General features: G+C 57.9%; 5 protein-coding genes across 5 annotated transcripts; 3 read left to right on the top strand and 2 right to left on the bottom strand.

Annotated features, from left to right (window-relative positions):
- The first annotated feature begins 93 nt into the window (after positions 1 to 93).
- CLTB (clathrin light chain B) lies at positions 94 to 7,376 on the top strand. Its single transcript, XM_084268647.1, has 5 exons — positions 94 to 322; positions 2,568 to 2,614; positions 3,777 to 3,894; positions 4,181 to 4,292; positions 5,248 to 7,376. Exons 1-5 carry the CDS (start codon positions 139 to 141, stop codon positions 5,417 to 5,419), a joined length of 633 nt encoding a protein of 210 aa, XP_084124773.1. The 5' UTR covers positions 94 to 138; the 3' UTR covers positions 5,420 to 7,376.
- A 1,516-nt stretch (positions 7,377 to 8,892) lies between these two features.
- On the bottom strand, positions 8,893 to 10,138 carry HIGD2A (HIG1 hypoxia inducible domain family member 2A). The gene is made up of 2 exons (XM_084268586.1): positions 9,929 to 10,138; positions 8,893 to 9,248 (listed from the first exon to the last, which is right to left on the bottom strand). The coding sequence occupies exons 1-2, from the start codon at positions 10,041 to 10,043 to the stop codon at positions 9,082 to 9,084; spliced, it is 282 nt and encodes a 93-aa protein (XP_084124712.1). The 5' UTR covers positions 10,044 to 10,138; the 3' UTR covers positions 8,893 to 9,081.
- A 113-nt stretch (positions 10,139 to 10,251) lies between these two features.
- Positions 10,252 to 13,595, top strand: NOP16 (NOP16 nucleolar protein). The gene is made up of 5 exons (XM_084268562.1): positions 10,252 to 10,402; positions 11,190 to 11,304; positions 12,000 to 12,069; positions 12,843 to 12,949; positions 13,199 to 13,595. The coding sequence occupies exons 1-5, from the start codon at positions 10,296 to 10,298 to the stop codon at positions 13,340 to 13,342; spliced, it is 543 nt and encodes a 180-aa protein (XP_084124688.1). The 5' UTR covers positions 10,252 to 10,295; the 3' UTR covers positions 13,343 to 13,595.
- A 1,269-nt stretch (positions 13,596 to 14,864) lies between these two features.
- Positions 14,865 to 16,749, bottom strand: ARL10 (ARF like GTPase 10; the record flags this gene model as incomplete). The annotated part of the gene is made up of 4 exons (XM_084268722.1): positions 14,865 to 15,080; positions 15,516 to 15,691; positions 15,901 to 16,063; positions 16,564 to 16,749. The coding sequence occupies 4 exons, from the start codon at positions 16,747 to 16,749 to the stop codon at positions 14,865 to 14,867; spliced, it is 741 nt and encodes a 246-aa protein (XP_084124848.1).
- Positions 16,750 to 17,854: 1,105 nt separating this feature from the next.
- On the top strand, positions 17,855 to 24,370 carry KIAA1191. Its single transcript, XM_084268632.1, has 6 exons — positions 17,855 to 18,028; positions 19,314 to 19,440; positions 21,654 to 21,778; positions 23,081 to 23,187; positions 23,495 to 23,631; positions 24,058 to 24,370. The coding sequence occupies exons 1-6, from the start codon at positions 17,942 to 17,944 to the stop codon at positions 24,264 to 24,266; spliced, it is 792 nt and encodes a 263-aa protein (XP_084124758.1). The 5' UTR covers positions 17,855 to 17,941; the 3' UTR covers positions 24,267 to 24,370.
- Positions 24,371 to 26,472: the final 2,102 nt, after the last annotated feature.

Raw genomic sequence — 26,472 nt, 5'->3', positions numbered from 1 at the left:
CCGGCGGGGCCGCCCCGCCGCTGATGTCAGCGCGGCCGCCCCGCCCGCCGCCGCAGTGACAGCTCCGCCCGGGCCCAGTCGGGCCCAGCCCTGCCGAGTCGCGCAGCCCTGAGCGAGAGCGGGGCGGGCGGGTCGGCCATGGCCGACGACTTCGGCTTCTTTTCCTCGTCCGAGGGGGCCGGCGCCGAGGAGGACCCGGCTGCCGCCTTCCTGGCCCAGCAGGAGAGCGAGATCGCGGGCATCGAGAACGATGAAGGCTTCGGGCCGACGGACGGCGAATCGGCCGCCGCCCCAGCCGGGCAGGCGGCCCCGCCGGAACCGGGTGAGCACCGAGCTGCGGCGGGCGGGCACGGAGCGGGAGCCGCGGGGTCCGGCTGGCTGCGCGCCCGGTGGGCCCGGGCTGGGCTGCCTCCCCCCCGGGTACAATGGAGGACTCACTCTTGCCCCCGGGGCAGGGAGCGGGGTGCCCTCTGGCTGCACCCCTGTGGCCCCGGGGTTCCCTGTGGGACGCAGAGCATCCCCCGTGGGCGATGGGGTCAGCGCTGCCCCCGCATTGGGCGGGTGACATTGAACCAGCCCCGCAGCCCAGCAAGGCCCATCCAGGGCCTGCACTTGGCCTCAGAGGGCTTGGTGTTGGAGTTCCCTGTCAGGTATCCAGGTGTGGGGTGAATCCTGAGCTGGGGCTTGCCAGCTGCGGGGAGATTTCTCCCCTTTGTGCTCAGGCTGGGTTCCCTGGGTCGGGTGGACTCGCTGTCTCCATGTCTCATTGCCCCCAGCGAGGGCAGCGTGAGAGGCATCTAGGCAGAGCTGAGGAGCAGTGACAGCCATGTCACTGTTCCCACAGGCAGGAGTGCCCTTTGGGGTGCAAAATGGATGGCATTTCCATTGGGGCCTGCAGGTGGAAGGTGAAGATCCTGATCTCTTGCCTAGAGCTGGCAGATGCTCAGGGGTCTGCTCTCTTCATGGGCTTGGGGACACTGCCACCACAGCACTCTGGTTCCTTCCCTAAGCAAAGCCCACAGAGCCTCCTAGTTCTGGCAGTGGAGCAGTGGTTTCACCTCTCCCCACACAGGGCTGCGGGGGCAGACCCGAGCCTGGAGAAGTGTTGACAGCTGCGGTGATAAATGCAGTCAGACAGGCTGGAGCTGGGTGTAGTTAGGGCTGCAGCGTGGGGGGTGAGCACCATGGGGATGGTGCTTGCCTCAGCTCTGCTGTGTCTGTGCCACTGCCTGTGCCTGCAGCCAGCTGGCCAGTTGAAGCCCTGTGGTGATCACTGCAGAGAGCTCAGGGCCTTGAGCCTGCCTCCCCGCTCTACACCGCACTGGTGCGGCCTCACCTGGAGTACTGTGTGCAGTTTTGGGGGCCACAGTACAAGAGGAACACAAAAATATTGGAGAGTGTCCAGAGGAAAACAATGAGGATGGTGAAGGGTCTCATGGGGGAAGTCTTAGGAGGAGAAGATGAAGTCCCTCAGTTTGTTCAGCCTGGGGGAAAGGAGGCTGAGGGGAGACCCCATCGCAGTCTGGCTTCCTGCCGAGGGGGAGCGAAGGGGCCTCTCTGAGCTCCTCTCTTTAGTGACCAGGGATAGAACCCAAAGGAACAGCGTGAAGCTGTGACTGGGGATGTTTAGGTTGGATGTTAGGAAGAGGCTCTTTACGGGCACTGGAATGGGCTCCCCAGGGAAGTGGTCACAGCACTGAGCTTGGCTGAGTTCAAGAAGCATCTGGACAGTGCACTCAGTCCCATGCCCTGACCTGGCTGCCCTGTGTGGAGCCAGGAGTTGGACTTAATGATCCTTATGGGTCCCTTCCAACTCAGGAGATTCTATGATTCCTTCAAAGCCTCTCCTGTCCCAGCAGTAGAGCCCTGCACAAGGCTGGCCTTGGGGCCCCAGTGTGCAACTCTTGGTGTTCTCCAGGGTGGTGGGAGATGCGCCTGTAGCCCAGCTGTGGGTGTCAGTGGTGCCTCATTCCCAGCCCTACTTGCAGCTCATCCCAAGGGCATCCCTCCAGGTGGGGTTCCTCTCAAGGACCTTGGTGTGTGTGCCTGCCTCCCTCTCCCAGTGAAGCACACTGCAGTGTTTCTGTGGGTTCTGTCCCTGGCATGGTTGCCTTCCTGCTGAATCCTGCACTGCTGGGTACTCGGCCAGCAGCTTCTGGGTCACACTTGTCTGTGTCTATTGGCAGACCCTGCCTGGCTGCCTGTGGCTTGGGGTTGGTCAGCGTTGGTCTCTGTACAGTCAGAACACCTGCCTGTGCCCAGCCTCTGGCCTGGAACAGTTTCTCTAATCTTTAGATAAGATAAAACACCAGTGAAAACACTGTAAATACATAATAACCCAGAGAGGCTTGTCTGAGACAGAGGTGCAAACTGAATCCCACCAAGGGCAGGAGGCCACAGGGCCTAGCCTGCTTATGTGGAGCTGTTGTAGATAGGAGTGCTGGGCTGGAAACACCACAGCCACATCCCCCAGGACCTGACTTGCTTCTTTTTCCATGACCCTCAGCCCCTCTGGGATCACGTGCAGCTCCCATAATCATGTTTCTTTTTCTCTCCTTTTCTTCCAGCTGGTTTCCAGAATGGAGGAGCAACTGTCAATGGAGATGTCTTTCAGGTGAGAGCTTGGCCCATGGTCCCAGCCCAGTGGTACTTGGGGAGTGGGTGGGCACAGGGCCAGCACTCTGCTGCTGTGTCCCCCAGGATTGGGTGGGGTTTGCTGTCCAGCCGTGGAACAGCTGTGGGAAGGTCTTTGTCTCCAGAGTTGGTTTGGCTGCTCCATTCTCAACCCTCTTTGAAGAGCAGATTGCTCCTGACTGCCATGACCTGCCCCAAATCCGTTTGCAGGTGCCCTGAGGGAGTACCTGATGACAAATCCACCCTTTCCCACAGAAATCCCCTCTCTCCAGCTCCTGCAGGCCTCCGGGACAGGGAGTGGCATCCTTGGCAGAGGCCAGAGCCAGGACAGGGCTGCCACAGGACACTCACTTTGCTGTGGCCCTACCACTGTGCCCTGGCAGCACCTCTCATGAAACACACTTGCCCCATGGCCAAGGCTGTTTCATGGGGCCCACCCACCTGCACCTCAGCCCCCTCTGTGAGCACAGAGCCCAGCCCTGCCTGCTGCAGAAGCAGCTGTGCCAGCATCTGACAAACCCTTAACCCCGCTCAGCGCCCAGCGGAGTGGCACGTGCACTGCCCCTGCCTAGTTTACAGGATGATAATCACATTAGATACAAGGCAGACTTAATTAGATTGGGGATCTTGCAGGAGAGCCATAATCCCATCGCTGAGCTCGGTGTTGAGCTGGGGATCCCAGTCAGTGGAGGGGTTAGGAGTGGTGCTGAGCCAGCGTGGTGCTGGGAGCTGTGCAGGCAGGTACCTCCCTCGGGCCCTGCCTCTCACCTCTCATCCTCTTAATGATGCTCAGTCCTGGGGCTGCTGGACGTGAGTCAGGACCAGGGAAGCCCAGTCCTGGTGGGGACCATGTCATGAAACTGGTGGCTGTCCTCTGCTGTGGGGCTGCCCAGGGAGTGCAAGAGCTGCATTGGCAGCAGGTCAAGGAGGAGAACGCTGGGTGCCGGGGCCTGGGGCTGGGAGCTGGGGACAGCAGTTTGAACAGTGATCTGGGGACATTGCCTCAGATGCCCCTGTCTGTTACCCACTCTACTACCTGTTGGAGTGCTGGGAGCGTGGAGTCCTGGCCTGGTGCTGGCCCTTCAAGGTGGCTGGGCTGCAGGAAGGGCTGGTGCTGGTGGTGAGGTGCTCATGTCCCGCAGGAGTCCAACGGCCCCACAGACGCCTATGCAGCCATAGCCAAGGCTGACCGGCTGACCCAGGAACCGGAGAGCATCCGCAAGTGGAGGGAGGAGCAGAAGAAGCGCCTGGAGGAGCTGGGTGAGGACCAAGGCTGTGTGTAGCTGTGCTTGTGGCACTTTGTGATGTGGCAGTCGGGGTCCTTGGCGTCCCTCCTGCATCCCAGAGAGGTGTCTTGTATCCCACGCCATGGGTGGCTCTGCCAAAGCTCTGCTGTCCTTGGGGCAGCGATACCTTTCTGACAGTGCTCTAGCAGAGATTGGGGACAGGTCGGGGGGGCTGCTGCTGTCCTGCCCACCAAGGGGCTGCCCAGCAGACCCACTGGGTGCCAGTCTGGCTGATGGGGTTTGTCTCACCCTGGCCTTAGATGCAGCATCGAAGGTGACTGAGCAGGAATGGCGTGAGAAGGCCAAGAAGGACCTGGAGGAGTGGAACCTGCGTCAGAATGAGCAGATGGAGAAGAACCGAGCAAACAACAGGTATGTCCTGGTCAGCGTGGCTGTGAGGGCAGCGACTGGAGCTGCTGTGCAGGCAGAGCCACCTTTCTGGGGTGTCCTCTGTCCCCACGGTGAGGCGCAGCCCTGATGGGATGGAGCTTTGCCGGGCAAGGGGAGAGGCCCCAGGCCTCGGAGCAGCTCCGGTGTCTGTGCAGAGCTGTCCTGGCTGAGACCACAGTGGGATCTCAGCACCTCCTGCCCCCTGTGTGGGCCTTGCATGGGGCAGGGTTGGGGCACTGTGCAGCCCTGCCATCGCTGGCAGGTTTCCTGGTGCCACGTAGGCTGTGACGAGCGGGTCGCGCTCTGTGGGAGGACGCTAACCCCCTCTCTGTTTCTCTCTTTCTAACCCTCTGCCTGCCTGTCTGCTCTGCGCTCTCTCTCTGTCTGTGCCTCGGGGCTATAGGATCGCTGACAAAGCCTTTTACCAGCAGCCGGACGCCGATGTCATTGGCTATGTGTATGTGCCGCTTACAGACTATCCTGCCCTGCAGTGCCTGGGGGTCTGGCCCCAGCCCTGAGTGCCCAGCCCAGGGGAGGGGGGATGCTGGGAGGTACTGGGCCCTGGTGAGGTCCCGGAGGGAGGATACTGGATACTGTAGCTGGGCATCTCCAAATAGCAGAGTCTTAGGAGGCAAGTGGAGGTCTTGGAAATGCCCTTGTGGGGGCTGGTTGAAGAGGCAAAGTCTCATGGGGGGACAGCTCTGGGGGTGAAGAAGTCTTGGGAGCAGGCAGACACCACTGTGTCCCTGGATGAACAGCATCTTGGGTGAGCCCAGCCAACAGCAGCTTTGAGCATTGTGTGTCTCTGGATCCCGCAGGACACTTGAGCTCATCGGCTGGGACAAGAGGAGGAGGTGGGGACGAGGGGTTCCCAGGCAGGGGGGAGGGTTTCCTTTGGAAGAGCTCTGCCACTGACAACCTTCCAACTTCTCTTCAGGGCCTCGGAGGAAGCATTCCTAAAGGAGTCCAAGGAGGAGACCCCAGGCTCTGAGTGGGAGAAGGTGGCCCAGCTCTGTGACTTCAACCCCAAGAGCAGCAAGCAGAGCAAGGATGTCTCGCGGATGCGCTCGGTGCTCATCTCCCTCAAACAGACACCCCTGTCCCGCTAGCTGCCGCCTGGCACGGCCGGGAGCGCAGCAGGGCAATGCCAGGCTCACCAGGCTGGGTGGCTTGGTGGGGCCAGCCCATGAAGGGCCTCACCCTGCCTGCCCCTGCTCCCTGGTGCGTGCCCTGGCTGTAACTGGTTGTAACTCTCCCCATGGTTTTCCTTGGCTTAAAAGGTGCATCGGTCTCTTTTTACACTTATTTATTACTGTGGCATTTCCCTGGGAAGCGACACTGGGTGGTGAAGCTGGAGTTAGCAGGAGAGCCCTGGGGCTGGGCTATTTGAGGGGGTGGGTTGTGCCCAGGGGCCTGGTTAGTGAGAGGGGGAACACTCCATCTGCTGTTCCCCACCTCACCCCTGTGCTGGGAACAAACCTGCCTGTGGCTGTCCTGGCGCTGGGCAGCTGCAGGCATGGAAGCCCCAGGCCTTGGTCCTAGCCCCAAGGCAGCAATCCTGATGGGACCCTGGGCTCCCATCCCCCTTTCCGATGGGGTTTATTGCTGGGAGCAGGGAGCAGCAGCCCTGGGCTCTGCCCATAAAGGTCCTGTGGGGAGCATGGCTGCCAGGTAGTGAGGACTGAGGAATGCAAGTGCAGGCACCCAGGCTGGGCCAGGACTGCTGGTGGTTGCCCCAAGCCCAGCAGAACTCTCTCCAGCCTGGCTGTGTACCCCAAAAAACCAGCAGGGCTCCAAGTAGCAGTTGCAGTGTCCATGTCCCATCTGTCCCATGGGGTTGCTGGTGCCAGGCAGCATGGTGGTGCAGGGCACAGGGAAGGGGCCATGGCTTGAGTGTGCAGGATGTTTTCTGTCCCTCCACAAGGCCACCAGCAATGGGGAATATGGGGTGTCAGGCTTCAGGGGCCCTTGGCTCTGCTCTGCTTTCCTGGCTACCAGGATGAGAGGCTTCAGAGAAGCAGGTACAAAGGCCTGGATGCTGTGGGGTAGGTCAAGCCCCCAGCTCCCTAACCCCAGGACCTAAAGCAGGATTGGGCAGTTCTGGTGCTGGTGCTTGTGCTGTCCCAGGAGAACAAGCCACACATCTGTCTGCAGCTGCTTTTTGGCTTCTCTTTGGCCTCCCCTGGATTTGCACACCTAAGCCAGCATGGCAGGATGCCTCAGTCCCACCCCCTGCCCCACAAGGCACACGCTTTGCAGCCTGAACACCGGCTTTTTCCCCTCTGCACGGTGGGGCCAGCACCAGCCCCTCTGGTTAGAAGGCCCAACCCTTGAACCCTGCAAAGCTCCCAGCTAGCAGGAGAGGGGCAAGCCTGGAGGTTGTGCCCCAGGTCTGGCCCGTTGCAGGGCTTGCAGCAGTGGGCTGGGGGGACATGGAGCAAAGCCCACAAAGGATTTGCTTCAGCCTCATGGCAGAGCCCTTCTCAGCTGCTAAAGCAAGCCTGCAGCACTCTTCAGGCCTGCAGCACTCTTCTGTTCTGCAGTTATGGCTTTGTGAGTCAGGAAGGTCACTTGCCCCCCTGCTGCAGCCCTCAGGAAGCATCCAGGCACACCTGGCTCTGGGGTACGGGCTCAGCAGTGGGCTGGGAAAGGGAATGGGTGTGTAAGGAGTCACTCAGTGGTGTGTACTGTGATTGTGCCCCCTTGTCTGTAGGGCTGATCACTCCTTTGTCCCCCTGTACTCCAGCTTGCGTAGGCAGCTCTGCTGCTGCGTGGGATGGACACCAGTGCAGGATACCTTGGGTCTCGGCTGCCTGCCTCTGCCTCTCACTGGGGAGCTGCAGGCAGCGCCTCTGGCTGCTTCCCTGGGGACAGGGAGCCCCTCCATGCTCCATCCCTCCAGTCCCCAAAAGCAGCTGGGTCCCCCAGCTGCTGTGCACCCCGTGTCAGGCAGGGGCAGCCAGCTCCCGGGGAGCCATGCCCACAGCTGTTCTACATCCCCTCTGCTTTGGTATCTGTGACTGTTCAAATTACCTGTTACAATAAACTGACATCTCCAGTCCTACAGGGCAGTTGTCTTTGCTTCAACAGGGCGTGCACGTGTGCTTAGGAGAACCCACAGCCACAAAGGATGGTGCTGGAGAGCCACATCCCAGAGGGAAAAATGGGAACGAAGGGAGGGGCCAGAGGGTTTGTGCTATGCTGGAGCAGAAGCAGTGGCAGCAGGATTGGGGGGGTGGGACTCCACTCTGTCCCCGGGGAGCTGCAAAATCCTGCTTGTCCAGCCAGCCTGAGCTGCTCCCTGGCCTGCTGTGCCCATCTGCAGGGTGCCAAGAGATTGTCCTCCAGGACCTGCCCAGCCCAGCTGCCTCTCACACCCCTGCCACGAGCTGGTTGGGCTGGGAGTGCCAGCAGGGCAGCCAGGAGCGGCTGCTTCTGGCACAGACCCGGGAGACGGGCAGTGCCGCAGCCTGAGGCAGAGTCCCGGGTTCCCTGGTGCTGAGGTGGAGCTCACTCTGCTCAGCACAGGCCATGGCTTGTCCCCCCACCCTCCCACTCCAGAAGTCAGCTCTGGTGGGTGAGAGCCTTTCCCCTCTCCTTGCCAAGGCCCCCCAGCACCGTGGCTCCCCAGATAGGACAAAGCAAGCGCTCTTTCATGGGCAGAGCAGGGTTACCCCTCATCCTGTCCTCCAGAGCCGCTTGTACGAGCAAAGCAGGATCAGTGTGCTGCCAGGCAGCCAGTGGCAAAGCTGCTAAAAGGCAGGGAGAGCAAAGCCTGGACACGCTCCAGGCAGCACAGCACCCTCAGCAGGGCCCGTGTCCTGCTCCCCTGCACATACACCCTGCCCACAGCCACAAGCTGCCGCAGCCACGCAGCACATGGATCTGAGGGTGCCGGTTCCTCTCCACGCTGTGGCCCTGGCAGGGGAGAGCAAAGTCTCGTTGCTTCACCAACGCCAGCAGCAGGGCTTGGAGCCACCCGTGAGGATGCCGGTCACCACACAGGCAGCGCAGCTCCCTCTAGCAACAGGACACTGGCTCAGCAGCCAGTTCCAGCACAGGCAAAAGCACGGGAACCAACCCCCCAGCAAAAGCAGCAGCGTATCCCAGAGGACACAGCCAGACTCCGCTTTGGGAATGTGAGTTTCCTAGTTGTTCTCGCAGGGAGCTGCATCTCTTGTGTCTTGTTTGCATCCCCACAGCCCCAAGACAGCCATGCCTGTTCCCCTTCCTTCTTACACTGTTTACTATTCTGACTTCTTGATGCTCTGCAATTGAGTCAGATTCCTGCTGCAATTCACTTTATTACTCACCGGTTGCAACCAGATTACAGATTCTCCCCACACAGCTCCTGTGCTGCTTATGAACTCTGTCCTGCCAGGATCAAGCCATAAACAGCACTGTTCCTTCTGACACAGGCAGCTCGTTTCCTGCCTAAAGCCACACCTCAGTGCAGACCACGACCCACCAGACACAGTTTTAACCCTGTGACAGCACTGAGCAGGGACAAGAGATCAGATGGGGGTGGAGAGCCTTAGCAAGGCACAGCCCCCAGTGGGATAAGCTCCCAAGGGAGTCAAGAAATGCCATGGCCCAAATTTCAGGTTAACCACAGAAGTGTATTAGTCGGAATTCCAGCGCTCTGGAACACAGAGCCTCTCTGACATTGGTTCCACCCAGACACCACGACCACCTCTCAGAAAACTCCCATCCGCAGCCACAACCTGCCCTGCCAGCTGGGCTGTGGCCACAGACTGTCTCTTGCCTGATTTCATTTCCTGGATTTCATGGCTGTGACCGCCATGCCTCCCAGGAGGGCTGCGAAGGTGAAGCCCTGAGCCAGGACACGCGCCCGCATCATCAGCTGAGACTGGCGCATGTTGCCTCTCTTGAAGCTGATCAGCCCGTAGGTCAGGACGCCGAGAGTGCAGAGGCAGCCTGGGGAGAAGAACAGAGGGGTGGCTCAGCAGGGCTGGGGCTGGCTCCATCCTGCCCTCCCCTGCCCCCCCATGGCATCCCCCTGCGAACGAGTGGTGCAGGCTTATGAGACAGCTCCTGGGGTCTGTGCTCGAGAGGTGCCAGTCCAGTGCTCACGGCCTGTCAGCAGCCCCCAGCCCTCCTCTCCCAGCCCCTGCCAGCAGTCCCTATCACCCCAGCCCTCCTCCTTCAGCCAGCAGCCCCCAGTCCCAGCCAGCATCACCCAGCCCCTACCAGTATCCCGTATTGCCCCAGCCCTCCTCCCCCTGCCAGCAGCTCCCATCGCCCCAAGCCCTCCTCCCTCGGCCAGCAGCCCCCAGCCCCTGCCAGCAGCTCCCATCACCCCAGCCCTCCTCCCTCGGCCAGCAGCCCCCAGCCCCTGTCAGCAGCTCCCATCGCCCCAAGCCCTCCTCCCTCCAGCCCCCGCCAGCAGCCCCCATCGCCCCAGCCCTCCTCCCTTGGCCAGCAGCCCCCAGCCCCTGCCAGCAGCCCCCATCACCCCAGCCCTCCTCCAGCCCCTGCCGGCAGCTCCCATCACCCCAGCCCTCCTCCAGCCCCCGCCAGCAGCCCCCATGGCCCCAGCCCTCCCCCTCCCCCTCCCACCCAGCCCCCGCTGTCACCCCCCCGCCCTCTCCCCTCACCGAGAGGCACCAGAGGGTTCTCGCGGGTCTTGCGCATGAACTTCTCCCCGAACCCCTCCTCCCTGAACACCGGCACCGGTATCGGCTCTAGCGGCGGGGGAGGTCCGGCCGCCATGGCTGCGGGGAAGGTGACCACCCGCGACCCTCCTCGGCTGCCGTAGTCAGGAAGCGGCGCGCGCTCCCAGCACGCAGCTGGGTACAGCTCCCGGCAGGCCGCCCCGCGGGGCATGCCGGGAGTTGTAGTCCGCAGAGGGCGGGGCCGGCCGGCAGTGCCTCAGGCGTGGGACTACATTTCCCGTTGCACCCCGCGTTCCGGCCCGGCGCTGGGCAGCGGTGGCAGCAGCGGCAGCAGCAGCGTGGAGGCACCATGCCGAAGGCGAAGGGAAAGGGCCGGCGGCAGAAGTATTCCTACAACATCAACCGCAAGCGGCTCTACCGCAGCGCCCGCCGCCGCGCCGCCCCGCGCATCGCCTGGTGAGCCCCGGGGGTGGGGTCCCTGGGGGTGGGGGGCCCTCGAGTGGGAACCCCGGCGATGGGGTCTCGGGGGTGGGGGGCCCTCGAGTGAGATCCCCGGCGATGGGGTCCCGGGGATGGGGTCCCTGGGGATGGGGTCCCTGGGATGGCGGGCCTTCGAGTGGGAACCCCTCGGGTTGGATCCCCGGGGATGGGGGTTCTGAGGATGGGGTCCCTGGGGATGGGGGGCCCTCGAGTGGGAACCCCTCGAGTGGGATCCCCGGCGATGGGGTCCCGGGGGTGGGGTCTCCTGGGAGCCCTCGAGTGGGAACCCCTCGTGTGGGATCCCCGGGGGTGGGATCCCTGGAGATGGGGGGGCCCTCGAGTGGGAACCCCTCGAGTGGGATCCCCGGCGATGGGGGTCCTGGGCATGGGGTCCCTGGGGATGGGGGGCTCTCGAGTGGGAACCCCTCGAGTGGGGTCCCTGGCAATGGGGTCCCTGGGGATGGGGTCCCTGGGATGGGGGGCCTTCGAGTGGGAACCCCTCGGGTTGGATCCCCGGGGATGGGGTCCTGGGGATGGGGTCCCTGGGGATGGGGGGCCCTCGAGTGGGAACCCCTCGGGTGGGATCCCCGGGGATGGAGTCCTGGGGGTGGGATCCCCAGGGGTGGGGTCCCTGGGGATGGGGGGCCCTCGAGTGGGAACCCCTCGTGTGGGATCCCCGGGGATGGGGGTCCTGGGGAGGGCCGCTTGTCCAGGGAGCGGGCGGGGAGCGCAGCCCATGACGCCACTGCCTGTTCCCTCGCAGCTCCCACATCCGCCATGCCTGGGACCCCACCAAGTCTGTGGCGCACAACCTGGCTGACATGGGCCTGTCTGGGGACCCCAACAAGGCTCTCCCCATCCCTAAGAAGCTGCAGCTGGTGAGTGTGGCCACCCCGCTGGGGAAGGGGAGGGGGGGGTGGTTCGGCTGAGCCACGCCTTTGTGGGTGGGTGGGTGGGTGGGGGGGGGTGGAGGGCCAGGCCTGCCTTGGGACACACAGCAGGGCTGGTTCTCCCCAGCCTGTGGCAGAGCGTGGGTTGGGTGGCTCTGGATCAGTTTCTGCAGGCAGATGGGTCTGTTATCTTTATTAATACACTTTTCCTGCCAAGATCCCGGCATGGGAACAGGCTGTGGCGTCACAGGGAGATAATGGGCCTTAGAACAAGTATAAATAATATCAGTCCATCTCCTGGGACTTGCCAAGGAGAGAGGTGGGGTTGGGAACACTGCAACTCCTGATAAGAAAGAAAGCCTCTTTGTGTACAGCAGCGCCAGCCTGGGCTGCCTGCATCAGTGGGCATTGCTTCCAGGAGAAAGGAGACCCCATAAAATGTCACTTGTGGAAAAAAAAAACCCAGCAGTGACCTTGTTTGCCACTCATCTGTGGTCACACAGTGTTGTTCAGGTGGCAGGCTTGCACACAGACTAGCAAATAAAGCTCTGCTTAAGCCAGCTGAGATTTCCTGGTCCTTCTGGGTGTTGCATAAGCAGTTTGGAGTTCTGGAAGCAATGTGTGGGAACATGGCTCTCTTCTAAACAGGCTTTTAGTGAGTTTTCTTTGCTCATTTAACACAGGGGATGGAAGTGGACAGTGATGGATGGCAGCCAAGAAAGAAAATCGTGCGGAAGCCTTACGTGGTGAATGGTCAGTGCCACTCCTGCCCTCCCCAGGAAGGGTTTCACCAGCCTGGGCAGGTTTCCTGCTGAACTGCATGGCTGCTGTTGCATCTGGGGCTCTCCCAGGCCATGTGGCATATTTTATCTCTCATCTCTGTGCTGCTGGACTGTCCTTAGCTGTTGTGCTGTTCCAGGACAGGGAAGGGTGTTACTTCTTGTGCAGGTTTCTGAGTTTGTAGAGGAGTTCCCGCTCTGGCAGCCCTGGGGTTCCAAACTGAGCTCCAGGGCAGCAGCTTTGATATTCCCTTGTATCCTCTGTCTCATGAATTTCCTTTTCCCTCCTGTGCTGCTTTTTTTCCTCAGTGTTTCTGCCTGCAGCCCCAAGAGAGCTCTTGTTACTCTGAAATGTGCTGGTGTGAGGCACCAGGATGATAAGAAACTGTGGCTCTGGTACCCTGCCTGTGTTGGTGGTGGGCTGGGCTGGGCAGACACACTCCACAGCCTGGGTGGAAAGGCTCCACTCCCTGTGGTGTGAGTTGGAGAGGAGCCTCAGAGCAGCCCAGGATGCCTTGCAGCCCATCCAGAAGGCTGTTGGCTTGTTTGTTTTCTGCTGTGATCATGCTGGGAAGTAGCCCTGTGTGTGTGTGTGTGTGTGTGAGCAGCCGAGCTGTACTGCTGCAGCCACCTCCTTTCTGCAGTACCTGCAGGGCTCAATTTTGGGAAGTGACTGGAGACCTCTGAGGTCCTGCTTGCTTCCCTCTGCTGCCTGCCTGCCTCACAGTGCCTCTGTCCTCTGCTTAGAGATGGAATACGAGGCCAGTCTCCCCGAGAAGAAGTCAAACACGCTCTCACGAGACCTCATTGACTATGTGCGGTACATGATCCAGAACCACGGGGAGAACTACAAGGTAATCACTGGCCATTCCAGGGCAAGGAGCACCCAGAGGGATTCACTCCTGGCTCTTCTGCAGGGTGGGAGTTGCTAATCCTGGCTCCTGTTTTGCAATCAGCTGATTGTTAAGGGGAAGTGATGCTTTGAACCTTGGCCAGATCCCTGCCTGGGGCAGGGCTTGTGGCCAGCCTGGGTGGGCCTTTGGAGGCTGACTTTTTGTTTGGCTCTTGGGGCCACTCCTCTGACTGACTCTCCTTCCTCCCAGGAAATGGCTCGAGATGAGAAAAACTACTACCAGGATACTCCCAAGCAAATTAAGAGGAAGATCAACGTGTACAAGAATTTCTATCCTGAGGAGTACAAGGATTTCATCGCGTCACTCAAGCAGGAAAAGATGGATGTGCAGTGACAGCCCTTTTTTCCTCAGGTTTGCCTGCAAGTGACTGTTTTTCAGCGGAGTGAGGACAGCCAGGTGACATCACAGGCTCAGCACCAGCAAGTTGAGCTACACAAAACCTTTGGCAATGGAGAGGGAAGGACAGTAATAACCAGGTGTGAAAGAGTCTTGGCTTGTGGGACTGAATGTGCCGTGCCACTCCCTCTCTCTTTGTGGCAGCCAGCATTTCTTTGCCTCCTTAGAATAAATTGCTCTTTGGCATTAGTGGGAATGCCTGGCTCCTGGGCTCTGCCTTGGTGCAGCCCTGCTCTGGAGAACTCATGTTTTCCAGCCTGCAGGACATGGATGTTGTGTGTGTGTGTGACCCTCTGCAGCACTGGGGCTGGGGGTCTGCGGGGTATGGGCAGCCTTTGGGCTGGTTTCCCTGGGGATCTGTGGGGTATGGGCAGCCCTTGGGCTGGTTTCCCTGGGGATCTGCGGGGTATGGGCAGCCCTTGGGCTGGTTTCCCTGGGGGTCTGCGGGGTATGGGCAGCCTTTGGGCTGGTTTCCCTGGGGATCTGTGGGGTATGGGCAGCCCTTGGGCTGGTTTCCCTGGGGGTCTGCGGGGTATGGGCTGGTTTCTCTCTGAGCAGAGGCTGGAGCAGGGCCATGTGCCGCTTCCTTCCCCTGCGAGTGACCTTCCTGCCTGCGGCTTGGCAGACAGGCTGGGGGCCCCTTCCTTCCCTGCCAAGCAGCTGGAGGGCAGTGCCGAGCGATCAGCCTTTTATTGACAAAAGGAAGGTGTGACAGTACAAACGGCTTCACAGCAAGGGGCCTGCCGGCCCGAATTCCTTTCCCCCGATGTGCTCCCTGGGTTCCTTGGTGGGTTTTCCAGGACCCTGCGCCCCGTGGTCTGACCCAGCAGCCCTTCTGCCTGCGGACAGGGCTTCCTGCGGGCTCTGAGCCTCCTTCCTTCCTCTTCTGCCTGGAGCTCCTTCCAAACAGCCCGCCCTATCTCTTGTTTGGGGTGTGAAGGGACAGTGCAGGGCTGCCCTGTACCTGCTTTCCTCTCTTCTCAGCAGGGCTTTAAACACAGCTCGGGGAGCCAAGAGCCGTGCTTGGCCCCAGTGAGGGACAGCCCAAACTGGTTACTCCCACTGGTGTGCCCTGTGCTGGCAGGGCTGAGCTGCTGGGCTGTGCCAGCAGGCACTCCTGATAGGTTTTTTGGGAAGGAGAGCCCATCTCCTGGAATGACCTGTCCATACCAGGGAGGGGGGTTGAGAGGGCCACCTCTCTTGCTCAGCCCTGTTCATGTAATATCCTGCAGGACTGCTGTGAAGGTGCAGGGCCCTGCCTTGTGCTGCACCTTCCTGTGCCTCCATCCCCAGGGAGATTTCATCCCTGAACTGGGGGAGGCAGCTGCCCTCTCCATGTGGCAGAGAGCAGAGCCCGCTGCTCATCTTCCCTGAGGGCAGCTCAAACCCAAAACATCGTGGGGTGCAGCAAACACCCCAGGACCAGCAGTCTGAGTCCCAGGGCTCCCTCCTGGCTGCCTCATGCCAGGGATGGGAGCCTGTCTGTCCCTGCGCAGGCTCGGGGCTGGGAGAGCAGGGTGACCAGCAGGTTCTTCACGTGGAGGACGCTGGTGGCTGTGCTCAGGCTGGCCCAGGTCGCGCTGGTGGGCAGGAGGAAGAGCTCCCGCTGCTCGCTGAGCGTGTTGAGGGCCAGCTCCTCCCGCAGCTCTGCTGTGCTCAGGGCATCGCTCCTGTCCTGTGAGAGAGAGAGAGAGAGAGGCAGGCAGCTGCTCAGGAGTGGAGCGGTGCCAGAAGCAGCACTGTGGCTGGCAGGAGCCCTGTCCTGCCTGTGCAGTCCTGGCAGGGTCTGTGCACAGGCAGAGCTGCCTCGCTCTTCCATTGAAGTGATTTTGGTGCACACAGCGCCAGGCACGAGCTTGGCCACTTGCTTGGGCATGTATTTCCCCTTGGAGGTTTTGCATGCTGCTGCCTGGGTGCTCCCCTGGAACTTGTTAGCTGGGGCAGCAGTAGCAGCAGCTGTGCCTCCTGGAAACGACTGGAGGAGGCGGGCAGAAAGCAGATTTTGCAAGAGCCGGTGGATTTTCAGCATCAGGATTTCCCCTGGGGGAGGGATGGTTTCACTGGATGCAGCTCCAGGGGCAGCTGCAGGGACAGACAGACAGACACTCACCTGCTTGTTGGCCAGCACAACCAGGGGCAGATGTGGCTCTGCGGCCAGCAGTGTGTGCAGCTCCTGGCGTGCCAACCACAGCCGTGACCTGTCCACCGAGTCCACCACGAACACCAGCACGTGGGCCTGGCTCAGGTAGGTGGGCCAGTACGCTCGCAGGTTCTGGCTGCCACCCACTGCAGGACACAGGCATGATCAGACACTGGCATAGGGGTGAGCAGGGCTGCCACCTCCCCTTAACACCCTGGGGTACCACCCCCACCCCCCCCCCCCGCTGCACTGGATGCTCTGCATCCCCCAGCCCAGTGCCAGCAGGTGTGGGGGGGACCCTCAGGGATGTACAGGCTCAAGCCCAGGGGGTGTGGAAGAGCCAAGCCAGCCTTACCCTCCAGCAGCTCCAGCTCCATCCCCTCAATGTAGAGCTGGACGGAGTTGAAGCCGCGGGTGGGTGGGATGTGATCCCTGGCCGTCTGGCTGCAGATGTAGTGCAGGACGCTGCTCTTCCCTGCTCCATCCAGCCCCAGCACCAGCACCTGCCGCCAGTCCAGCTGTGGGGGCACAAGAGGGTGGATGGGGGCTGGTCCTGGGACTCGCAGCTCTGTGCTCAGGCAACTGGTTGAGGGATCAGCCTGGAGCAAGGGGTCCTGCCAGCCCGCCCAGCCCATCTCCAGCCTGGTGGGTTCCAGGGGTGCCTCAGACCAGGGATCCCTTCCCCAGGGGGACGGGCTGAAGGGGGGGTCCCCAAGGGCCATTATCCTGGGGAATGTCCTGGGGAATCCAGTCTGACCTGTGCTGCAGAATCCCGGTGTAAGATCTGGCTCTGGGGTGGGGCGAGCCCGACCCTTTGCCCCTTCCCCAGCTTGGGGGTCTCAGGGGTGTGAGGAACCAGAGGGATCCCGCCCTCCTGCCCCGGGCTGGGAAAGATCCCGGTTAGGGGCTCCCGGTATAGGGCGTCCTGGTACGGGGGAGCCCGAGGAGACCCCTCCCCTGCGTCCTTCCCGCCCCGCGAGGGGCCGTGGGTCCCGGCGAGGCTCCGTCCCCCCCTTACCGCGTCGCCGGGAGGGGTTTGTTCCCGCAGCTCGAGCAGCTCCCGCTCCCACCAGCCGCTCCAGTCGGTGCCGGTGCTGGGGTCGCGGAAGTACGTCTTCCAGGCGATGAAGAGGAGGCAGCCGACGGCGACCAAGGCGGCTTCCAGGGTCAGCGCCAGCTCCCGCAGGAGGCGGGGCAGAGCCATCCGGCACCGGTACCGGCGGCCGCGGCGCGGCTGAACACCTTCCCGCCAGCTGTGCCCGCCCCTGACGTCACCGCGGCGCTTAAAGGGTCCGCTCCGGGCGTGGGGCGGGGAAAGAGGTGGGTGGATGGATGGATGGATGGATGGATGGATGGATGGATGGATGGATGGATGGATGGATGGATGGATGGGTAGGTGGGTGGGTGGGTGAATGCAAAGATAGAGGGATGGTAGGGGGAGATTATGGGGAGAAGAAGGGACAATAGGCAGAGGGAGTGAGGAAGGCAGTAGAGCCTTCCCAGCCAGTGCGCTCACACATGAGCCGCCCCCAGCCTGGCAGCACAGCAGACGCCCACAAGCTCAGGGGTTGCATCTGCTGCCCACAGGGCTTGTTTGTCCTCAATCCTCCCCGGTGTTGCAAAGCACCCCGGTCCTGGGCTGTGTCCCATGGAGGTGGCTGCAGGTCCCTCACTGGTCTCAGCATGCCCGGCTGCCGCTGCCCTCAGGGACCTCCGGCCCCGCCCCCGCTGCTCGCCCCAGCCGCCAGCAGCTGCTTTTGGCCGGCAGAGCTGTCGCAGGGCCGGGCAGGGGTTGGGGATGCCGGGGCGGGCAGGGCCAGGCGAGGCCCCCACCGGGGGATGTGCGGCCCCGCCCCCTCTGCCTGGCCCCGCCCCGCCAGACCCGAACTACACTTCCCAGCGCGCCTCGCGCGCCGCTGCCGGCTCTCGCGAGACCCGCGCGTCGGCAAAGGCGCTCCGGCGGGGGCGGGGCGGTACCTGTCGTTACTCCCGGCAGCGGCGGCGGCAGCTCCGCGGGCTTCGCCATGGCGCTGCCCGGCCCCCGTCCCGCCGCCCTGCGCCGCGCCTCGTTGGCCTGAGCTGCGGTGCCGCCGCCATGAGCTCGCGGCAGCCGGACGCTCCCGGTAAGGCTCCCCCCCGGCTCCCCGCGCCCCCGCGCTCCTCGGGCAGGCCGCGGCGGGGGGCTGAGCGGGGGGCTGAGGGGGGGCTGAGCGGGGGGCTGGGGGGGGTGCTGAGCGGGGGGCTGGGGGGGGTGCTGAGCGGGGGGCTGAGCCCGGGCCTCTCTGTTCGCAGCGCTGGAGCAGGGCGGCGGGGCCCGCCCGGCCAAGGTGTCGCTGCCCCTCGGCGTGCCCCGCCGGGCCTTCAGCTACGACGACGCCCTGGAGGACACGGCCCCCATGACGCCGCCGCCCGCCGACCTGTGCGCCAACGTCCTCTGGAAGCAGCCGGTCATCCCCGAGCGCAAGTACCAGGAGCTCTCGAAGGTACGGGCCCTGGCTCGGGTGTGCCTCCCGTGTTGCCACCGGCAACCAGAGCCGGCCGGCCTGGGTGAGCTGCACCCCCCCTCTCCCTGCCGCCCCCCAGCCCAGCAGAGACCGGTTGCCCCTCCGGAGCCCTCGGGAGGTCCCGGGGGTGGGGATCAGCTTTGCTGCCTGGCCGGGTTGGGGAGCACTGAAGTCTGGTTGAGGCTGGTGTGTCCTGGGGGTCTCCTCGCTTAGGGAGGTGTTTCTGGGTGGGAAAAGCTGTAAGCTGCGACCAGGTGTAATTACATCCCACCTACACCTACCCTCCAGCTTTGGTTTAAACTCTGTGGTGAGGAGCAGGTTGTCCTGAGAAACTGTGGATGCCTTATCCTTGGCAGTGTCCAAAGTCAAGGCTTTGAGTGACCAGATCTGGTGGGTGATGTCCCTGTCTGCACTCGGTGGTCTTTGAAGGTCCCTTCTAACCCAAACTGTTATATGAAATGAGTCTGGGAACAATTTGGGTGCAGGACTAACTCCTTTAAGTTTAGAAGCTGTTTTCTAGGTTTAAAGTTCCTGAATGGAAGTCAATAACTGCATCCCTTTGAGCTCAACCTCAGCTTTTCACTTCGGTCTGTTTGGAGATCTTTCTCATGGAAGAAAACCTGAGGTTGTGGTTTGGCACAAAACAAACTGTCCACTGAGGGAACAATAAGTGCTGTGTTAAGAGGAGGAACCTGTGTTTCACAGGTTTTCCATGTGTTTTCTTGCAGTCATTGTCTGGTTCTTTATTGCTGAGGTCTTGTGATCAGTTGGTAGAGCTGTGACATTTAGATATGCTGAGCAACAGACTGATGTGAGGAGTGTGTGGGGGGAAAAACAAGATCTAAACACCAGCCTCCAATCTGTGTGCCTGCCATTCTGTAACTCATTTGTGGTTGAGTTCTGCAAGGGTGCTCTTGTCCAGTTGACCTTGGAGTCCAATTTGCAGTTATGAGACTGGAAATGGGTATTTTTGTGTGTCTTTCCTGTTGACCTTTTTGTACTTGGACTACCAGTTTGTTGGCTCTGAGCCTGGTAGATTTTCAAATGCTGGATTCAAGCTGCTTATTGATTGTGGAGTCCTTTAAGGTTTGAGTTGTAAGTTCCTGGGCTGTAGTGAGAACAGTGTAGAGGTTGTTTCTGTGGGGTGAAGGCTGGCTGCTAGAGCAGCCTGGCCTTGTGTCTCATCTGGGCAGACAGAAATACATCCTGACAAGGTGCTGGGAGTCTTTCTCATCTTAAACTGTACCCTGCTTCTTCCCTACAGATTGAGGAAGGGGATGCCAACATGAATGCACCTGTCATAACTCCTTCATCATCCACTGAGAGTGTGAACAAGGTGCCTGTGGTGAAGGCCAAGGCCACTCACATCATCATGAACTCTCTCATTACAAGTAAGTGCTCTCACTGGTGGCTGACAGGGCACACCAGAGTGCTCTGCCTCAGGGGTAACTGCCAGAGCTCTTCCACAGCTTGTGGGCTCACTCTGACTCTGCTTTTTGGAGGATGCTTCTAGAAGGAAGCAAGGAACTGGGGAATAGGCCAGTCGCTGCCTCTGTCTGCAGGTGCTGGTGGTGGGTGTTGAGGGAGGAGTGCAGGGTACACATCTCCTGATAGGACACTGTGCTGCCTTGTTGCTGGAGTGCAGAGGTGGCTGCTGCTGCTGCTCTTGTTTGCTTATTAACTTGCTGTTTCTGGATGACAGGTAAAGCTCTAAAATTAACCCAAGTGCTGTGGAGAGCTGGCACACTGTGCTCATGGAGCACTTGCTGGTGTCTCTCTTGGTTAACAGCAGCAGCAGCTGCTGCCTTGCTAACAGCAACACTTAAACCCCCATAAATAATGATGCTTTAAAATCAGATTGGGTCAGTTATGTTTGCAGAGAAGATGTGCTCATTTGCAACAAGAGGAGTTATTTGTGTGTTAACCTGTCGCTGCTGATTCTTCCTTTAGCAGCTGGGAGCTGAGCTTCATCATTTCCTCCAAGCAGAGCTTCTGAAGGAGCCTGGGTTTTCAGGCCAGAGTTTGGAATAGCTATACCTTTGCACTTACTTGAGTCTTGGCTCAGAACCAGCCAACACATCAGAAAATAAAATCCAAGAATATGGACTTTCTTCTGGAAAGCAGCTCCTGTTCTGGTTGAATGATAAACTGCTAATCTAATTAATTAAACCCATGATGTCCTAAAAAAATCTTCTTGTGCAGTAAGAAGTCAGGAGCCTCAACATCTCCCAGGAAGAACATTCAGTCACAAGTTGGGGGGGAGCCAGTCTAAGGTCCTCTAGATTTCTCTCAGTGCACTACCCCTGCATATGCCTTTACCATGAGAAGTGTTATCCCTTGTAAAGGAGATATGGGCTTTTCCAACAACTTTTGTGCTGTAATCACTTTCAACTTTTTTCCTAGCTCTTCCAGGGACTGAACATCTTACACTGGTGTGTGTGTGTTGGGGGGAAAAGTGCTTGTATTTCTCAGAAATGAAGTTGATATCAGTGTATTAGATACTGGCTCTGAGTTGGCTGAAAATAGCTTATTTTACCTAACCTAGAATCCCTGGGAGCCTTTACCACCTGCTTGCCAAGCTCTCATTATGTTAATGAGCATGGGCAGTCTTCTAGAAAACTGAGGTTTTTTTTGTTGGCCAAAAAACTTCCATTTAACTAGAGTGAGGCTTAAAATGTCCAGCTTATTGGGGTCTCCTAGATTTAGGAAGATGTAAATAAACCCACATCACCCCAGCAGCTGCATCATTCCTAATTACAAGTGTTGCATTTGTAATATGTCTGGTGATCTGGGGAAAATCACTGCTCATCTGACTTAACCCTATGATCCAAAATAGTTTTCAAGTCAGAATATCTCATCAGCTTCATCTTGCTGCCTCGATCACAACGTGTGTGGATGAATGGTGGAAAAGGGTCTTATGTTGGAAGGGACCTTGAAAGCTCATCTAGTCCAACCCCCTGCCAGAGCAGGATCACCTGGAGTGGTCACACAGGAACACATCCAGGTGGGGTTTGAATGTCTCCAGAGAAGGAGACTCCACAACCTCTCTGGGCAGCCTGTCCCAGGGCTCTGTCACCCTCACAGTAAGAAAAGTTTTCCTTCTGTTCCCACGGAACCTCCTCTGCCTCAGCTTGTGCCCATTGCCCCTTTCCCTGTCACTGGACATTGCTGAGAAGAGCCTGGCTCTGTCCTTCTGACACTCGCCCTTTACTTATAGGCACTGCTGAGGTCACCCCTCAGTCTCCTCCAAGCTGGAGAGGCCCAGCTCCCTCAGCCTCTCCTCCTAAGGCAGATGTTCCACTCCATCATCTTTGTGGCCCTGTGCTGGACTCTTTCAAGGAGTTCCCTGCCCTTGAACTGGTGTGCTCAGAACAATATTCCAGGTGTGGTCTCACCAGGGCAGAATAAGGGTGGGGAGGAGAACCCCTCTTGACCTCCTAACCTCCCCCTTCTGACACACCCCAGGATGCTGTTGGTCCTCTTGCCCGGGAGGGCACACTGCTGCCTCGTGGGCATCCTGCTGTCCCCAGGGACTCAGTTTCTGTTGTGCCAGAAGTGCTTGTGGTGGCATTTCTGTGTGAATGTGTCCTCTTGTCCTTTCCAGAGCAGACTCAGGAGAGCATTCAGCGCTTTGAGCAGCAGGCAGGGCTGAGGGATGCTGGCTACACTCCCCACAAGGGCCTCACAACTGAGGAGACCAAGTACCACCGGGTGGCTGAGGCTGTGCACGTAAGGCTTGTTTAGTGTTGGCTTTTCTCTGTGCAGGTTGTGTATTTGCTTAATCATAGAATTGTAGGGGTTGGAAGGGACCTCAAGAGATCATCGGGTCCAACCCAACACCTACCTGCTGACAGAACTGCTGGAGGATATTGTCAGCACTTCCTTTAAACTGCTTCCTCTGAAGGCTTTTTACCTCCCTGTGTTAAACAGGTTACTCTAAGATGGAAGTGATAGTATTTATAGTTTTAAAACCAACTTCTTTCTGAAATTCATCATTCCCCAGTTGGGTCAGACTACCACAGTCATCTTGCCAAGCACGGATCTCCTTACATGGGATCTAGTTTCTCCCTGTACCTTTGGTGCCCTGCAGTTGACTGTTGTAGTTGTTTGTCCCAAGAGAACTTGTAAACTATGTGGTGTGGAAGTTAAGAGATTAAATGGAGCTTGCCTTGGACTGGAAATAAACACAAAGGTCTTGAGACAGGTTTCTGATGAGCTCAGTTGCCTGCAGCAGTCTCCCAGTTGGAGTTTAATAGTGAACTCTGAGTGTACTCCCACAAGGGCAAAGTTTCAATAACTGTTGGTCACTTATTTGTGTGGCTTGGGCAGCCACAGGAAATGTTCAGAGAAGGTGTCTGTGTAGTTGGTGTTTGAACTGTAACTGCCCTTCAAGTGACTTCCTCAGAGTTCAGCCTGTGGTCTCTGACTCGTAATAACCTGCTTCACACACCCAGTTCCTGTTTAGCTTATGGCCAGACACACTCTTCAAACCCAGTTCATCTCAGTGTGTCTAGATCAGTGCTGGGATCCAGTGCTCCTACGCTTTGGACCTGCTGTAGGAGGTCTGGTCTAACCTCTCACTGAGAACTTGGGGGACTGAAAACTTTGTTGCTCTGAAATGCTGCTGGCAAATAGCTGCTGTGGCATTCAGACTGTTTACCTTGTCCTTGAAGTGCTGTGTGAGCTGCAGCCTCCCTGTGAACGAATGCTGGTGTTGAAGCTGTGTGTTGCTGTTGGGCAGTGACTTGGAATTGCAGAGGGAGCTGGAGGTGTTATCTCCTCTTGTCTGGAGGATGTGGCCTTGAGCATAGTGTGCTTCCAAATGCTCCTGTTTGATGTGGAAAGAAGCTTACATGGTATTCTATGCAACTGTTGTAACACTGGGCTTAGCTTTAGGTGAAGTGATGCTTAAATCCTTTGTCACCTGTGATATAAACAGTGCCCAGTTCTGGCAATAAAACTGTGTGTTTGTTCTGTATGTCTTGTATTTAAGCTCTGTTGCTTCCTTGTTTCTCTTGCTTCTCCTAACAGAAGCTAAAAATGCAGAGTGGAGAGATGACAAAAGATGACAGACAGACCTCTTCTGCTCAGTCCACTCCAAGCAGCACTCCCCACTCCTCTCCCAAGCATAAAACCAGGTACTCTGTTCCTGGCAGATCGCTGCCACCTTTGGTTTCCTACAGGCTGCTGAAGTCAGAGCTGTTACAAATAACCTCCTTATCCAGTGAGGGACTAAGAGCTGAAATTCAGAGCCTGCTGTGGATTCCTGTTGGATAGGTCTATATGTTGAAATCCCATGGAACTTGTGCATATGCATCTTCATCCTGGGTGATAACAAACCTGCTAAGATAATTTAAATGGGTCCTGATAGCTACATGTGAAGATCCTGGCCTCACTTGAAGTATTTATTCTCATGTTTTGTGCATCTCAATGATTTTTCCCCAGGGGTTGGTTTAGTCAGGGATCATCATCATCTATCACTGGCCAAGACTTTGCTGTGGAAGCTGGTGGGGACAAATTGCCATCTGAAAGATGGAGCTTGTTTGGACCCAAAGCCATCCAGAAATCCACCAATGATCCAGGTATGTCCTGTAAAATCTGCTCTGCAAGAGCAGGGGAGAACTATCACACGACAAACTCTGGCTGTTTCTGGAACCTTATCCTGTTTGTGATGGTACTAGGACCATCTTGTGGCTGTGTGCTCTTCATGGCATTTCTGTCTAAAGATAAAGCAATTGGGTAAAACCTGTGCCAAGGGTCTGAAAGTAGAAGTAACACACTGAGCTGCAGTGGGAAGGTGGGGTGTGAAGGTGACAGCTTTTTATTTGCTCTCTGGTGGAACCAGAACTGGAAGTGTCAGCTGTGGATATGGAATAGGCTTTGGATGACATGAAGCTGCTGGGTTTCTTCAGTGTTGGGCAGCAGTGATGCAGCTCACTCCTGGCAGCAGTGGAAAAAGGACTCTGCTGGCTTTCCTAGCTCTTACTTGCTGTGATCTTTTTCATCAGGAGGATTTACCATCCAATCCTATAAGGGTGCCCAGAAGCCATCCCCAATGGAGCTGATGCGTGCCCAGGCTACTAGAATGCCAGAGGATCCTGTCACCTTCAAGCCACCCAAAATGGACATTCCAGTCCCAGAAGGGAAGAAACAATCTCCACGTTCCCACAGTATCAAACCTCGGGATCTCAACGTGCTCACTCCCACAGGGTTCTAGGAAGAATGCTTCTGGTGTCTTTAGTGAGCTCCAGGGTGTCTTAGGCTCTGCTTCCCTGTCCCATTGTGCTGCACTAAAATAGGGAAGTATCACTTCCAGCTCTTCATCTCAGAAAAGGAAACAGTTGTGACTGTCCTCCTAAAGCTAGTCTTGAAAAAAAACTCCTGCACTAGTGCTAAACCAGTGTAACCCATCCCCCCTGCTGTACTGCACCAGTTGGGTCTGCTGGGTTGTGCTAGGTGTGTTTCCTGGCATGCTGCACCATGGTAAAACCTTGAACCAGGTTCTGCAGGACAGGACTTCATGTGGTGTGCAAGCAGCTGGCTTGAGTACCTGTAGTCTGTCTTGTCCTGCTGGGTGCTGAAGTGCTGTGTACACACCAGCACAGAGGGATGAAAACAACAAGGACTATAAACTGGACCATTAAGTGCCAGCAGGAAGCTGCTCTGGGAATGTTGTGGGTCAGATTTAAATGTGGCACTCCCTTACTATCCAGTGTGACCTCACAGTTAACACCTAGTATTTTTTGTTCTTAAATTTCTTAAAGGAAAAGTGGAGCTGTGACTGCTCTAAGATGCTCTAACTAGAAAGGCAGGGAGCTGAATCTAATGAGGCTTGGCAGCCATGAGGAAGAATTGCTTCTCTTCCAATTCTTTGTGTTCCTCTGAAAAGGTGGAAAGGACCAGAGCTGGTGTGGCTTGAACCAAGTAATCCTCTCTCCTTTCTGCAAAACAGCTCTGTCCTGCCTCCTGGACAGACTGATGGATGTCTTGGCACTCTGGGTGCTGCTTGATTAGGTTTATTTTTATAGCATCTCGTATGAATCATGTAGGAGTGTGTTAAACACCAGGGCACTTCTTAAATAGGGTTTGGGCTTTTGTTCCATCAGCATTAAATGCATTTTGCAGGGCTGGGGGAGAACTGAGAGCAGATCAGAACTAAACATTCCTCCCTGCTGTGACCCAGCTGTGTGTGACTTTTGGCCTGTGCAGAACCAGGTCCTGGTAACAGCTAACACTTGCTTTCATGGAAAGGGAAAGGAACTCCTGGCTACCATCTCATCCCTCAAATATTGTGGGCACTGTTGCTGTGTAAACTTCATCTCTCTTGTGGCAAACAGGACTTCTTTCTCCTGATCTCACAGTTGTGTTGCAGAGCTCCCAGAGCCAGCAGCTGCCTTTGTGTCGTAGTGAGGTGGCAGCAGCAGCCTTGCATCTGGTACTGGGAGCTTCCCTGTTGCCAGGACATGATGGAGAGATTGCTTAACAGCTGGTAACTGAGCTCTGGGGTTTCTGCCTTAAACTGAACCTTCCTCCCAGAGGGTGAGCAGGGCTGGCTCCCCTGGCTCCTGTCCTCTCTGAAGGAGCACGTTTTGTGGCCCTGCTTCCCCTCAAGCTTCACCAGTGCTGCCAGTGACGTGTTGAGTCTCCCACCCAACCAAGCAGCTTTCGCTGTCACCACTCATTTGCACCTTGGCAATCAGTCTCTCATGTGACATTAATTTATTTGTTGTCTTTATTCATGTTTCTCTGATTTTTTTTGTTTGTTTGTTTGTTACAAGAAAATAAAATCCTTGTGAATGGAGGCCCTTGGTGTGTGTTAGTGTTGGCAGAGCACCCGAGGAGGAGATGTGGGGCTGTCAGTGTGAGGTCAGGGTTCCTGCCTGACAAGGCCCTGGCAGCATCTGCATGAAGGGAAAAGCTTTTTGCTCTCTGAAACTCTGGGCTTGGTCCTGTCTCAGGTCTTGTGTGGATGAAGCTAAATGTGAAATGTTTGTGTGTTCTTGGCTATTCAGACAGTGCTTGTTCATGTTCCTGGCGTTGCTTCACTTTGCAGCTGAGGTGCAAACACACACAGTTATGGGAACCAGGCTGGTGTTTGCCTGGAGGTGCCCAGCTCCCAGTGGTGTGGCCATCCCTGCTTTGCCTTCATCCAAAAACTTCTGGTTTGAGTGCTGTTGAAGCATTTGTAGCTGCCAGTGTTGCTGATAGAGCATGTGGTTATTCTGGGCTGGGCATGTCTCTGCTGAGTGTTGGTGTTTTCTGTGCTCCTGGAGTGTTAGCAGAGCTGGAAGTGCTGAAATAGATCCTGGAGACCCAGGTACAGCCAGTGTCTTGGTTATAGGGGCTGATCTTGTTGCTCAGTTTGGAAAGGCTGAGCAGGGAGTGCTGTTTGTGCTGCTGGGAATGCTGCTGGCTGCTACTCC

Source organism: Gallinula chloropus, assembly GCF_964237585.1.
Source record: "Gallinula chloropus genome assembly, chromosome: 10".
NCBI lineage: Eukaryota > Metazoa > Chordata > Aves > Gruiformes > Rallidae > Gallinula > Gallinula chloropus.
This window is presented reverse-complemented; position numbering and strand designations above follow the sequence as displayed.

What these genes read in the sequence shown, in the direction of transcription:
- KIAA1191 (XM_084268632.1), top strand. Translation starts at nt 17,942, where the DNA reads ATGACGCCGCCGCCCGCCGACCTGTGCGCCAACGTCCTCTGGAAGCAG. An exon ending in AGTACCAGGAGCTCTCGAAG is followed by an intron (nt 18,029 to 19,313) that starts GTACGGGCCCTG and finishes TCTTCCCTACAG; the next exon opens with ATTGAGGAAGGGGATGCCAA. An exon ending in CATGAACTCTCTCATTACAA is followed by an intron (nt 19,441 to 21,653) that starts GTAAGTGCTCTC and finishes TGTCCTTTCCAG; the next exon opens with AGCAGACTCAGGAGAGCATT.
- HIGD2A (XM_084268586.1), bottom strand. Translation starts at nt 10,043, where the DNA reads ATGGCGGCCGGACCTCCCCCGCCGCTAGAGCCGATACCGGTGCCGGTG. An exon ending in GAACCCTCTGGTGCCTCTCG is followed by an intron (nt 9,249 to 9,928) that starts GTGAGGGGAGAG and finishes TCTTCTCCCCAG; the next exon opens with GCTGCCTCTGCACTCTCGGC.
- NOP16 (XM_084268562.1), top strand. Translation starts at nt 10,296, where the DNA reads ATGCCGAAGGCGAAGGGAAAGGGCCGGCGGCAGAAGTATTCCTACAAC. An exon ending in TCCCTAAGAAGCTGCAGCTG is followed by an intron (nt 11,305 to 11,999) that starts GTGAGTGTGGCC and finishes CATTTAACACAG; the next exon opens with GGGATGGAAGTGGACAGTGA. An exon ending in GAAGCCTTACGTGGTGAATG is followed by an intron (nt 12,070 to 12,842) that starts GTCAGTGCCACT and finishes TCCTCTGCTTAG; the next exon opens with AGATGGAATACGAGGCCAGT.
- CLTB (XM_084268647.1), top strand. Translation starts at nt 139, where the DNA reads ATGGCCGACGACTTCGGCTTCTTTTCCTCGTCCGAGGGGGCCGGCGCC. An exon ending in GGCGGCCCCGCCGGAACCGG is followed by an intron (nt 323 to 2,567) that starts GTGAGCACCGAG and finishes CTTTTCTTCCAG; the next exon opens with CTGGTTTCCAGAATGGAGGA. An exon ending in AAGAACCGAGCAAACAACAG is followed by an intron (nt 4,293 to 5,247) that starts GTATGTCCTGGT and finishes ACTTCTCTTCAG; the next exon opens with GGCCTCGGAGGAAGCATTCC.